Source organism: Thunnus thynnus, chromosome 8, assembly GCF_963924715.1.
Source record: "Thunnus thynnus chromosome 8, fThuThy2.1, whole genome shotgun sequence".
NCBI classification, from domain to species: domain Eukaryota; kingdom Metazoa; phylum Chordata; class Actinopteri; order Scombriformes; family Scombridae; genus Thunnus; species Thunnus thynnus.
Genome location: NC_089524.1, coordinates 11,108,958 through 11,123,505, shown reverse-complemented (window position 1 = coordinate 11,123,505; position 14,548 = coordinate 11,108,958). Strand labels below are relative to the sequence as shown.

Below are 14,548 nucleotides of genomic sequence, written 5' to 3'. Positions count from 1 at the left end.
ACAAGTTGTATACACAAGGTGCTCTAGTTGATTAGAAGACTATACATGCTTTGCTTTGTCTGTTTCTATTGTGCCAACTGGGCTGGAGTGAACATCTGAAAAACATCAGTTGCACTTTGATATTTGGTACTTTAAATTGCTGTGTTGTTGAAAGGTGCCAAAAAATAAACATGGCTTGCCTGGACAACTAAACAGCCATTGATACAGTACATGGAAGAGTAGACAGGTCAAGGTTAATTTGAGTATAAGCCTGAGTGGGTTATCTCGACCTCTTTACACAAACTTACACAGTTAGAACTAGTTCTGTATTACTACATCTGTTAGTTTTCCAGGCATCACACACAGTCAGCAATTTCCACCGAGGTTACAGGCTACAGCATCAGGGGTCTATAGGTTACTCTAGGCTTGGTTAAATCTTTGTTAAGACAGAAATATTAATCCAAATGTAAAGAGAAAAGGAGCAGTCACCAAAATTCAGCACAGTATATGAATCTGCATATCAATCTAACTACAAATTGACTGACAGGTATGTTAATACATGGACTAATAGTACACTGTAAAAAAAAAGAAGAAAGTTATTTCACAGAAATTTACTGTATTATTTTAGTTTTTTTGTTTTTTCTACATTAAGTGTAAACCATACCATACCATAAAATAAAGGCTGTAATCTGTAAATTAATGTAATGGAATATTGTAATTTTTTTTTAACAGGATTATTCATTGACTTAATGGTCTTGAATGTTAAATTACATTGAATTCTATGTAAAAATACAAAAAAATACACATCCTATTACTGAATGTAAAATTAAGGCAACTGTCTGTTTTTTTTTTTACAGCAAAATTTAAATTAAATGTAAAAAAAATGTAGTCAAAAAATGGTAAAAAGTCTGGCAGCAATTATACGATATTGTTTGAGTTCTGGGGGCAGGTCCGCAATAAAGAAATCCATACATAATTATGTTTAAACTAATTTTGGCCATCTGCACCATGATTTCAGTTTCTACTGGTAGGCTAGATGATCAATAATTTTGAGAATTTTCACTGTATTGATGATAGGGAGTTCTTGTGGATGGATTGGATAATCCTATGAATTAATCAAAGATTACTGCATGAAAACAATATCTTTTCCATTTTTTGTGCAGATTTATACATTTGTTTGACATTCTAGCAATGTTTTATAATGAGATTTTATTTTTATTTTACAATGGATGGACTGTAAAAATGCAGACAATGTCCAAAGTAAATATCCGTATTTTTAAAATAAATCTCTGTAAAATAACTAAAGGGTTTTACAGTGTAGGCAACAATCAAGTTAAAGCTGTTAATGTTGATGCTGTGAATTTATCCTTATAATTAGAGCTTAAATTAATCGCCAACTATTTTGATAATCACTTAAACGCTTTGTGTCACTTTTTAAGAGGAAAATGTCCAAATTCTCTTTTTCCAGCATCTTAAATGTAAACATTATCTATTTTCTTCAGTCCTCTATGATAGTAAACTGAATACCTTTGGGTTATGGACTGTTGGACGGGACAAAACAAGACATTTGAGGATGTCACCTTGGGTTTTGGGAAACAGTGTGAACATTTTTCATCATTTTCTTACATTTTATGGACCAAACAACTAATCAATTAATCAAGAAAATAATCAACTGATTAATCGATAATGAAAATAATTGCTAGTTGCAGCTCTACTTTTAATGGAATGAGGTTCGATCCATTATTGGTTGCAAAACAGCTGTGAGCAGACGGTCACTTGATATCATCCTTTTTACTTCCAACAGCAGTCTGGCTGGACGTCCATATTGAAACTTTTGGATCAAGGGCAGTAAAATTCTCATCATTGTATGTGTGTGTAACAGCAGTGTACTGTACTTTAAGCATTAAAATAATGCCTACACAATATGTATATCTGATATCTGATCCAGTTCATAGAAAACTAGTCTGCAATCCATATAGACTAGAGTATGAGGATTTTATCTATCATATATTATTTTTTTCTCCTGCTATCTCATGCTTTAGATATATATTCAGGTCTTTCATGAAACTGACATTGCAATTGCAGTTATATGCCACATAGTGACACTGTTGCTCTGTTCAGAAACCCCTTGCCCCCATCACTATACACACTGTATACCAAACAAACATAATAAACCACCTTTATGTCCCTGAACCAAAAACTTAAGTAACAAGGCTGTTGAAGACTTTGAAGGTGACAGAAATGAGATGACTAACAGATGAGCTACGAGTTGTTCCAGCTGTAGGGAATAATCTCTGACCACTTCAGTAATCTTGGACAGGAATGATAATAACATGTAGGGATTATGACATAAACAGTTAAATACACCAGGATTCAATAGATGACACAGTTTGGATTAGATCAGTGACATGTTAAATACATAAAGATTATATCTAAAATTGGAAACAGCTTCTCGGTGTTGTAGTTCATAGAGACGGTTAATTCTGCAGGGTTTAGCTGTCATAAAAAAGTGTTTATGTGATGTGTGGTGTGTTGTGATGATGGTCCAGAAGTCAGATCTCAAACAGACCGATTCATAAGATTATATCATCAGAAGGCTACTTCTAGCGGACCAGTTTATTAGCATTAATCATGAAACTCAATCTTCTCTGTGAACATATAAGAAAACAGCCATTACACAAATATAAATCTGTCCTCATGTCATTCTTGGTGAATAAGACCAGACAGAACAACTCTACAACTGCCCATACAAACTCATTCAAACTAAACAAACACGTTAAATCTGATCTGACTGAATTGGCATTTTGTTTTCATTTCATTATTGTATTTGACTTGTTGAAAACAATTTAGAAGTGAGGAGCGATACGGAGGTCTGCAATCAAACTAGAACTGACTGTATTAACTTGGGGTATAAATGTATAAAATGATGGTGATACTGTCCAGAAAGTCTTGACAGGTTTGTTGTAGCAGTTTTAATCAACATCAGGTTCAAATATTCAACTAAATTAATTTAAACGATGGTGGAAAATAAATCATGTACTTTTTACTTACGCCAAATTGTTGTGGATTTTCGGAGCTGATGCACTGGCAGTTGTCAGTTTGAAGAAGAGAAGACCAAACCAAACTTCGTATGATGATTCTGGGAAAACTTTAATGAAGAACCTTGCAAGGGAGAGCGACTCAAGGGACACCTCCTGTTCGTACGGTGTCCCCAAACTCGTCTGCCCCTCACAGTCCAAAACCAGCCTTTAAGCCAATCATAGAAACTAGTTCGTCAGTTCCGAATCATAAACCTATGACCTAAATCTGTATCTTTGGTTTGTCTTGTTGCGTCTGATGATGACCTGCATTCTGGCCTTGGTTCGCCTGTGAGGCTCCTGGTTTATTAAACAACATGTGTTATCTTCTGTTTGAGAGAACAGAAGAGTACAGCTTGACATTCTGTTGTCCTGGTCAGTTATGGAATATCCATAACACTGTTCATATGTCATGTTACTTTAAAATAAATACTTGAAAACTTGTACTTTATTTATGCAACTTCATACTTCTACTCCATTAAATTTTTGAGTGAAATATTGTATTTTTTAGTCCACTACATTTATTTGACAACTATAGTTACTTTGCAGATTCAAATTGCACACACAGAACATATAAGTTGATAAAATATAATGCACTGTTATAAATGAAACAGAAGTATAAAAAATAGTTAAACAGTTTGATCAGCTACAACATTAAAATGCAGCATACAGGTTAATGAATAAATAATAACACAATCACAGAATTGATGCTGTATAATAATATTTGAAAGTTGTCATTTTACATTAATAATGCTTATATTTGTGATATTTAAGTACATTTTCCTGATAACATTTTTGCACTTTTTAGTACATTTTTGTGTGTAACTTTGAGTAACGTGGGATTAAGAGATTGAATAAAGAGATCGTAGTGTTCACTCACCCTCTTGCTGATTTCTATTGACTTATGTTGCTTAAAAGGACAGGTTCACAATTTTTCAAGTTTCTCTTAAAAGTCAGGTGCCCGAATAAACATTGAAACAGGTTTTGCTTGTATTATTCATTCCTCCTGTTCATACTGACCTTTACAAGATCTCATCCAAATATGCTTTTAATGTAAGTGATGAGGGACAAAATCTACAGTCCTGCTTTTAGCAAAATGTATTTAAAAGTTTATTTGAAGATAATATGAGGCTTCAGCTGTCCGAGTTAGTCAAATAAAGTGGATATTTTCCACAGTTAGTCTTTTTAGTAAAAAAAAAAAAAAAAATCCCTCTTTGTGTTTTGACAGTGTTTTCATGTTGAGCTGCGGTGGAAGGATCATAACAAATAGATGGAATTTGGCACCATAATGACTATAACTTAAGAGACATTGAATTGATTTGACTAATGTGGATGGCTGAAGCTTTATATTAGCTTCAAACAAATTTTCTTCTTTTGCACAAGAAGAAGGGCTGTGGATTTTGTCCCCCATCACTAACACTGAAAGGGCATTATGAAGGGATCTCAGAATGGCCAGTATGACCAGAAGGAATGATTACAGCAAGAAAAACGTGTCATTGTTTGTTTGGGCACCTGACTGTTGTTTTAAGACAGACATGAATAATTGTGAACCTATTCTTTAAGAGCTGAGATTCTGCCAGACATCTGTGTGCCTCTGTCTGTCTGTCCCTCTTTCTGTCTCTCTATTCTTCTTTCAAGCCAATTCAAAGACATTTGGCTTCTGTTACGTGTGTATGTGTGTGTGTGTGTGTGTGTGAATGTGCCCATGTGCTTGTGTGTGATGTTTGAGTATGTGTTGGGGAGGGTCTTTACTCCACTAATGGTTTGTTCAGAAACCCGAGCAGGGTGTTTTATGAAAATATGAAAATATTCTTTCCGTCATTTAGTTAATGGGTAACTACTGTGTGCGCGTGCGTGTGTGTGTGTGTGTGTGTGTGAGAGAGAGAGAGAGAGAGGGAGAGAGAGTGTGTGGATGCGTGCACGTGTGTAAGAATTGATTTTACGCTTTCTGATTTAAGGACTGCCAAGGTCCTCTGAGGTCAGGTATGCACACACGCACACACACAAACAGAAGCTTTGTACACAATGACGGCATGGCGTCATGGCACATTACTTATTCACATTTTGTCTCATTCTGACTTTGTATGTATGTCTCTTTCATAGCTGTCGAAGTGATATTGCACTTTTGATCAGGTCATGCTATAGGAGAACATTGTCTAGACTAGTAGTTCCCAATCTGGGATTTGGGAGTCCCAAGAATCCTAAAATAAATCTATGAGGCCACAAGACACTTATTGTGATAAGAAAGAATAATTTTTGACTTTTGTTAGATTCTTGTTTTTCTCTTGTGAAATGCTGAATGCGGTTACCCCCTTCAGGCCTGTAGGAGTCCTTCAAATGAAACCTCAGAAGGAAAATCATTCTTTTGGTTGAACTATTCAAAACTTGTGTCCACACTAATGTGTGGATGATGTGTGTCCACACATCATCTATGACTGATACATAATCAGCAGCTGATGTCTTCATTTTGAGGGTTCATACGCCATAAATGGTGGGAACCTTATTCTAACCTACAGTACGCAGGCCTTTCCACAGTATATGAATGAAGAGCCTGGTTTCCACTACAGGGCCAAGAACATGTCCTGCCAGTACTTACTAAATATTTATACAACTTAATTTCCCCTAAATCAAAATATAGGTGATTCTTTCTCCATCTTGTTGCCAACAGAGATGACTCCTCTGCTGGGTTACAGTCTCATATAAACAAATAGGGCTTTAATCCTGCGTCCTAAACATCTTGACTTGGCTCTGGGCCGAGTAAACTGAAAAGTGTTGAAAAGTGGTGAATAACACACTGACTGGCTCTGTGACAGGCACCTACCTCAACACATTCTTCAAGTCTCTTTCCCATTAATAAATACCCTTTTATTAGTCTGCTCTAATAATTACCCTTGGAGGGGATTCCCAGACTATAAAGGAAAGTTTGTTTTTCAGAATAGTAATGGTAAAGTGTTAATAGGCCTGGAACAAAAGCATGCCATGCAAAGGCTATAAATGCCATCTCTTACTTTACTGCACGGTCTCTGCTGATATTTTATTCAGTTTCAGCAGCATTTATGTTGATCTTCTTCAACAGGCTGTTTCTTATTTTCAGAACTGAGTTGAAACTTGTTATTTGGATCCGTTTAGTTGTGATGATGATGAAGACAATGATTATGATCATCATGTTGGAGGTGAAGATGATTAAAACAAGAGAAAGTGAAAGTTCATAAAGGTGCAAGAAAAAAAATATGATGATGACAAGGGTGAAAGTTAGGGGGTGAAGATAAAGACGATTATCCTTCAATGCAGCATGATGATGATGATGATGATGATGATGATAATGGAGGTGAGGATAGTGATTCACAGATCTGGTATCAGCAGAAGTGTCAATCAAAACAAAATACAATTTCTTTATCAGTGTCAGTATAAAATTCTGTGTTTCTGCCAGCAGTTACATTAATCAAGTGGACTCAGTATTTAGTGCTACAGTAATCTCAGGCGTTTATGATCCTAATGTGCAGTGAGGAATACAAAAAAAGAAAACACTGGTACTGGATCAAGAATCGGCAGATTCCTTAAGTTAAGGTATCAGAATTGTAATTAGAAAGAAAAACGTTTGATTAGTGCATCTCTATGTGAGAGTCATCGTGTTAGAGGTGATGATGATGATGGAACCGAGGAAGATAACAATTATGATGATGATGAATAGTTGCATGAGCACCTGTGATACAACAGAATATTTAATAATTGCATGAGGATGAAGGTGAGGATGGAAATGATGAAAATGCTGAAAAATCGTATAGTAATGATGACGATGATGATGGAAGTGAGTAGTAACTGCATGCACAGGTTGTGGGAGCAATGGTTTGAATGGCAATAATGATGATGGTGATGATTTTTTGGTAAAAGGTGATGAAGATCACAGCGGTGATGAGGATGTTGATAGTGTCATATTCGAAGTGAAGACCTTACTGACTCCGCGTGGCTGCACTTGTACCGGTGGTGGGAGTGTCCGCGAGGGGGGTAGAGCCGCTCCACTCCCTGCTCGCGCGCAGGCAGGAGCAGCGCGCACATGCATCCATTCTGAACTTATAGGGTCGCGCGAGCAGGAGGTTGACGCTCAGGACAAGAAGGAGAAAACTCTGTTCGTTTTAATTTACCGTCCATGATTTATTCCGGTCCGTACTTACATCCCGGTGTCATGTCAATTCGTCGGGCCGGTTTGCTGCTCCTGTGCGCGGTTTTGGCGGTGACGCGTGCTCGCCGGAGTTCACCGGAGCAGGAGGATGTTCAGGAGAAAATCAACAGCGCCAGATGCACGTCCAGGTGTCTCACTCTGCACATGACTCAGCTAACCGCTGCCTTTAGACACCTCCAGGTAAATGTCTGACGTTATGTCAATCATTAAGAGTACCAACAACCTTGAGGTCAAATATGACCACCAGTGTATAAAACGTACAAGTCAAATTCAGTTTGATGCTGTTTTCCTTTAAAACCCTAATTACATTAGTAGTATGACGTGCATTTAAACATTTATGTGAAACTCGAAGGTGGATAAACTGTATACGTACAAATGTAAGAGCGAGTATGCTGCACAATTTTAGACTGCACTATAAACTCTTGCTTAAAAAGGTGCATTATATGTATTTTCTGTAATTTTACAGGGCAGTTGCAATTGCTGCCTGTATTGTTGACAGCACACACTGCAACTCTATCACTCTTGATCCATATAATTCAGTGGGATCAGTGGGGATTCTGTTTTTGGTCCCCTATTAGTTGCTTTACAACAACATTTTGCTCATTTGCTTTGATATTCATAGCAGCCTATTCTAAAATATTTCAAAGGATATTAAAGAGTGAACTGGAAGTATGGGACAGAAATGAGCATCTTGAATCAATCAGGTGCAAACAGTAGTCAAATAGGTTAATAAAACAGTGGAATTTAAGTTAAAATTATTTTTCCAATAGAGTAATAACACACTGAAATAATGACCTTTCAGTGATTTTGCAGATTTAGCTGTATTCAGTTGGTGATTTGTACATGGTGAGTGTGCTCAGTGATGGATGTGACCACAGGCGTTATCATCAGATCTATGAGATGAAAGTTAAAAGGCATCATTAAACAAATTAAAAAATTCAAAATTGCTATTATTTACCATTCCGATTGACACACCAGATGCACCCACACCTCTGATCACCATTCAAAGTCGTGTCACTTACATCTGTCACTCTTTTCAAGAATTATGTTGCTTTCCAAAGAAAATATATTTATTCATTATAACTGTTTGGTTGTATCCAGATATCTTTTTTTTTTTATTAAACCTTACCAGTCTTTCCTTTTTAATACAACAAATGGTATTTACAGAAACAATTGCCCTACAGTGATTTTAGATTAACTAAGAGATGTTGTTGTTATGCACACTGGAAAAGCACAGTTAATCAGAGGAAACTTAGTCATCTTGACTCAAACAGTGCGTTGTTTCCAACATGGTATTGGACAAATATTTTGATCTTGCTAAAAAGTTGCCCTGTGCCAGTACTTAGAGGGGCAAAGGTAACCTGAAAATGTTAGGTTATTAGTTTAGAGTAGTTGACAAAATTGCTCATCTTAGTGAAATCGCTGGCCCATGCACTGAGGCCTTTGTAGTGAGGAATGTGAGATTAACGGGGACATTAGGACGTTACCAAGTTCGAAAAGCCACTTATCGTTAACGGCTTCAACATGTGCATGCTGTGTAGTGGGTGGGAAAGTCATTAACCACAAAGTTCAGCCCCCATGGCTCTGAGGTGTGTAGAAGAAAGTGTCTGTATATGTGTGTGCGTGTGTGTGGGTTTGCATATGTTCATGTATAAAATGAAGGTTTGGTCTGGTCCTCGGCCATCCAGAATAGACTCCCGCCACCTGTGCATTGGGTAATGAGGGTGGCCCCTGGATGACTCTCTAGCAGTATTATGTGTGTGTGTGTGCTGGGGTTTCTGGTATGGAGGTGTGAGAAAGGGAACATTTGGTTTAAACTTTATGAAGTGGAGTGCAGTAGTCAGATGTTGAGCATCAAACAGCAGCAATGGAAATGAGACCAACTTACTGGGAGGTAGCAAACAAGCCAGACATTCATTTTCTACTTGGGTTTCATGTTAGGATGTGGACAAAATATTGCATTCCATTCTGATATGACTCTTTAATTTTTCAGTAAACACAGCTTGTGTGAGTTCTTGGCTTTAGCTGATGTCCACGGTGTGTTTACACCACCAGGATTTCCTCACTCTGTCCGCTGACATCTGCAAACATACCTGTTGAGAAAATATTCCAGAATCCAGAAAGGAAAAAAAAAAGGTCAACTAACTTCATTTATAGTTTGTTAACTACACTTTGTGGTGTGCTGTGCAGCAAATGGTCCATGTCTGTGTCTGAAATGACTACCTATTTACTTTATAGTGCGCTGTATTTACCCTCCACCATTTTATTTTTGATTGTCCGAGTCGGTAAATTTATCCGCTATGTAGTGCCCTCAAAAATGCCACAGGGAAAAGAAAAAGTATTATCCATTGCATGTCCGCTACTTTCTGCTGCTGACGTTTGTAGATGCAAAAATTACCATTGTGCGACTCTACCACGGATGTGTTAAGAGACATCCAATAATACATGAAAGGACTCTACAGCTGAAGGTGATGACCCAAAAGGATGATGATTAGTCAGTGTCAGACATCTCAGAATGCTTCTCACTAATGAGTAAACTATTTAAAGGATCAATGTGTAGGATGTAGTGACATCTAGCGGTGAGGTTGCAGATTGCAACCAACTGAATAACCCTCCCCTTCCAAGCGTGTAGGAGAGCCTACGGTAAAACTTGCGAAAACATGAAAGGCCCTCTCTAGAGCCAGTGTTTGGTTTGTCCGTTCTGGGCTACTGTAGAAACATGGTGATGCAACATGTCAGGCTCCGTGGAAGAGAAACTGCTCCATATGTAGATATAAAGGGCTCATTCTGAGATAACGAAAACACAACTATTCTCATTTTCTTGTGATTATACACTAATTCAAACATACTTATCAATATTATATTCCATTTCTGCCAAATCCATTCCTCTAGATGCCACTAAATTTTACACACCGCACCTTAATGTGTATTATATAGGAAGTAGTGAATGAGTGAGGGAGGGAGTGATTTCTGACACAGCCCATCACAAGTTTAGTGCTGTGTTTCCTACGTGTATTTGTTTTGGGATTTTTGAAAACTGGAGAAGAATAAAGTGCAGGAAGATAACAGTGAATTAATTCATACATACTTCAGGAGGAATCAAATAAAAGTGATTCACATTAGTCGCCTCCTTTACTTACGTTAAGAAACATTAGATTTTAAGACTCAATGCTAAATTGAATGACTTCATAAATTGTCACTTTTTGCTTCTCATTGAATTGAAATGAGTGCAAATTAGTCGGCTATTAATGAATCAATCAACAGCAAATTCATCGACAAAAATTTTGATTGTATAATTAATCATTAACAGCCATTTATCAACCACAAATGTCAAACTTTTATAGGTTTGAGTCTCTCTAATGAGAGTATAGTTTTATATCATTGTACATTGAAGACCTTTGGGTGTTGGACTGTTTAAATGTCTCAACAAATAGTTTGAACATGTCACCTCAGGATCAGGAAAACTGTGAAACTTTTCTGACTTTTTTTAGATTAAACAATTTATGCATTAATCAAAAAAATGAGTGAGAGATTGATCCTTAATGAAAGTTATTGTTATCTGCAGCCCAATAAAAATATATATGAAAAAAAAAGAAAAAAAAAAAGAAGTCAGCAATGATTTGAATTACCGATTAGCAGGGCAGCGACAAACAGGAAAGGAAAGTGTTAATGTGTGACTCAGAAACTCATTTTAGGATATAAAGTGTGTACTTAAAACATTATGTTGTACCAAAGTAAAAAGAGACTCTAAACTTTGAGCAAACAAGGAAATAAGTTTCCTCTCAGCCACATCCTGGGGAACAGCATCGTTCCCTGAACCTATTATAGGACAGTGTATGAGAACACAGAGTGATTGATGGGTGGGGGAGTCCGAAAGTTAGAGCGTTCATTCATTTAAGGAACATAACGTTTAAAAGATAACAGCTCCAGTAACTATAACATCAGCAAGGGCAAATAGCGCTTTACTCATCCTCCTCTGTCACCACATTCAGACACAAACACACATATTGCTTCCTCTGGCTTCATGTGGGTGAACCCTGTGTTTTTGGCTCTTTATTTCTCAGTGTGTGTGTGGCTAGTGTGTAGCCACTAAAATGTGAGTCACCAGTTTTCTATTTACACCTCTCTTTATGCTGCTTCCCTGGGTTTTCCACTACTTTCCTTTGTATGGTGTCATAGCTTAATTATAGCTCTTTGTGTGTGCACACACATGAGCATATATATGTTGTCATGTTCCAAAATTCCTCCTTGATGTAAAATCCTAAAAATACAGGGAAAAAACTGCAGACTGGCCTGCAGAGTTGGATCTTTTTGCACATACGTCGTGGATTAGATTAGACTGCGTGTCTTAAACACTCACAGGTCTGTGGTGCTGATGAGCGGATGGTTTGCGGTTCGAGCCAGGGCTGAGGGCCAGTGTGAGCCTGAATGAGCTGCCTGTGTGAGAGAAAGCATTCATGTTTATGTGTGTGCGTGGATGTGTGTGTGTGTGTGTGTTTGTGTGTCCAAGCTGCTCTGCGGTAGGTAGCTCTAATCAGCCCAGAGGTCAGTCAGCCAACCAGTCACGCTCTGAAAAAGACCAGAGACAACGGTCAGGTCAGGTTGCACAGAGATAGACGGACAGATAAAGGCAGGTAGACAGACCCGGTCAAGCACGAAGACAGGCGGGGGAGGAGGGGAGGGAGAAAAGACGGCAGGTAGACACACAGACAGGTGTAATAGACATTCATGAAGACAGACAACCTGACAAAATCATACACAGGCTAAAAAGTGGACTGATATGAAGGCAGACAAGTAAGCAGAGAGACAGGCAGAGGGGTGTGGACAAAGGCTTGTTTGATTCTTCTCAGAGATAAAGCCTCTGCGTCTTTCTGCAGCTTTGTGACTCCCTGTCATTTGATCGGTTGAACCAGGGATAGATGGTGATAAAGTTGTAGGTTGTATAGGAGTGACTCTCACCTGAAACCAGGACAAGAAATTCCAAGGCAGTAAATCACAGCTGGAATGGCAAAGCACCAAGCGGCATGGCTTTGTTCTTTCAGCCACAGAAAGTGAGACAGACAGAAAGACTCTTTTACCGCATCAACGCTGTGAGGGGATATTATATCTGATCTCAGCAATTAGATCCATTCTTCTTCTTGCTGGTGACTATTTTTCATGGTTGAGTCATAATTGAACTTGATAAGTCCGAGTATTCTCTTCATTGTCACTGTTGGAAGTGAACTGAAACAGAAAGACAGTTGTCGACGTAACAGTCCGATGAGGCAAGGTTGAGGACCGTATAACAACCACTGTGTTGTGATACTTGCTGTTTGCAGGATGTGGGCCACCATAAACACTAACGTTGACACACGCACACACACACACATACACACATACACGGACACATAGACCAATTAGGAGCTCCTGTCGGGAATGTTTAGACCTCAACATGAGCTTTTTGGGAAGAACTTTATTTTCTGTTGAGTGGAAGTTAGTCATTACGCATTCACATCTGTGTGCACACACTCTCACAAACAAGACGTACACACACACACTGTAGCTGTGTTTATTTCTGGTCATCTGGGGGTGATTAATGCCTCATATTAAATAGACTTTCTACTGCGCCTCACCACAAACACTGACCACAGTACACACACATAATATGTACACTCACTTTCTTTCTCTGTCCCTCTCACACACACACACACACACACACTTTTTATCGCTGCATCTGGCAGAAGTGTGATTTATATCTCTCTTTCAAACACTAAAGGGTGTGCGCAGCTGTGCGCATGCATGTTGATTGTGCACATATATCTGTGTGTGTGTGTTTTTGTCCATATGTATGTGTGTGTGTGTGTCCCTGCCGTTGCATCCAGTAATATCAGGTTGTTATTCTTTAACAATGATTACTGTCGACTGAGCGGCCATCAGAGCCATGTGGAAGTCCTTTAGAGCAAGTGTTTCTTTTCATTGTGGGTCAGTTCTGTTTCTGACGGGTCTCTCGTGTCTCAGGCTCAGAGATTCTCCCTTGGATCCCAGACAAAATAAAAGTTTAAGACCTTGTGTTTATAGAGTAGGTATGAAATATGGCCATGTGAAAATCCACATTTTGCACTTTTTTGTTCAAAGTCATGGATCATAAGCTGGGTTGAACCGAAATTCTCTTGATATTTTTCAAGCATTGTCTGTTGTGAGAATTACTATATGGATTTGATTTGTGCAGGAACCATAAAATGAACAAAAGCCTTTGGATCAAAATGTTTTGTGGGTCCTTTGGTTTTACATTGAGTTTTTTTTAAATGAAGGCGACACATACAACTTTCTGCACAACCTTTACAGAGCCACAATAAATGCATTTGTAAATTTTAAAATGTTCTTCCACGATATATGAAAATACAGTATTTAAAGTTGGCTTTCCATTAATAAAATAACACTGACGACTAAACTCCAGCCAGACGAACAGCAGTCACCAAAATTTATTGTATCCTGTTTCACAACTGGTATCCACCTCTTCTCGCCAGTCTCCTCTCTGCTCCTATTAACTAATATTTATTTCCATCTTTCACCTTCTTTTGTCAGTCTCCCTTTGCTCTTTTCAACTTCCTCCCTCCCTCCCATTTCCTCTCAGTCTCCCACATCCAACTTCTCTTCTCTTCTTCCAATCCTCCCTTTCCTTCTTTCTTTCTCTGACTTTTTTAACATGTGCAGCTGTTATGCCGCAGACAGACATACACTCACTCTGAGACCCCACGAAACCCCGCTTTGACCACTGTTTAATAACCATACAGCACACAGGCCCGTCTACACTGCCTTGATTTGCTCTGACAGCTAATGTGTCCCATGAAATTGACTTGAGATGAATGTGTGTATATGTACATCCACATGTGTGTGTATTAATGTGTGTGTTGGAGAGGGGGGAGACGGTGAGAGAGAAAGAAAAGATGAGAGCTGAAGAGGAGTGACAGAGAAGGGGGGATGTTATGACGAGGAAGACAGAGGAAGAAAGAGAGCGTGAAAAAGATTAAGAGAGGGGATGAAGATGTGAGGCCAGCAGGGAGAAAAGCAGCTTTATATCTGCTCGGTGAAAATCTGGAGATGTTTAACTGGCCTCACTGTCCTCAGTTCTTTGAGTGGAGCATCCACAGTATTTCATCACAATGATTTTCAAGTCCTCTCCTGTAATTTTTACAGGAGTTGGCTGTGGAGAGACTAGAGAGAGAGAGGTGGAGGGTACAAATGAAAGGCAGAAAGAGCGACAGAGTGACCAAAGTAAAGGGTAATCTGGATGAGTAGCAGAAGGAGGAAGAAGTGGGAATGTAAAGTGCGT

At 38.5% G+C, this 14,548-nt stretch overlaps 1 protein-coding gene across 1 annotated transcript in view; it reads left to right on the top strand.

Moving 5' to 3' along the window:
* Nucleotides 1-7,051: 7,051 nt before the first annotated feature.
* anos1b (anosmin 1b) overlaps nt 7,052-14,548 on the top strand; it is a 53,373-nt gene continuing 45,876 nt past the window's right edge. The window contains exon 1 of the mRNA XM_067596457.1: nt 7,052-7,416. Within this exon, the coding sequence (XP_067452558.1) occupies nt 7,204-7,416 (213 nt within the window). The 5' untranslated portion in view covers nt 7,052-7,203. The remainder of the gene's footprint in view (nt 7,417-14,548) is intronic.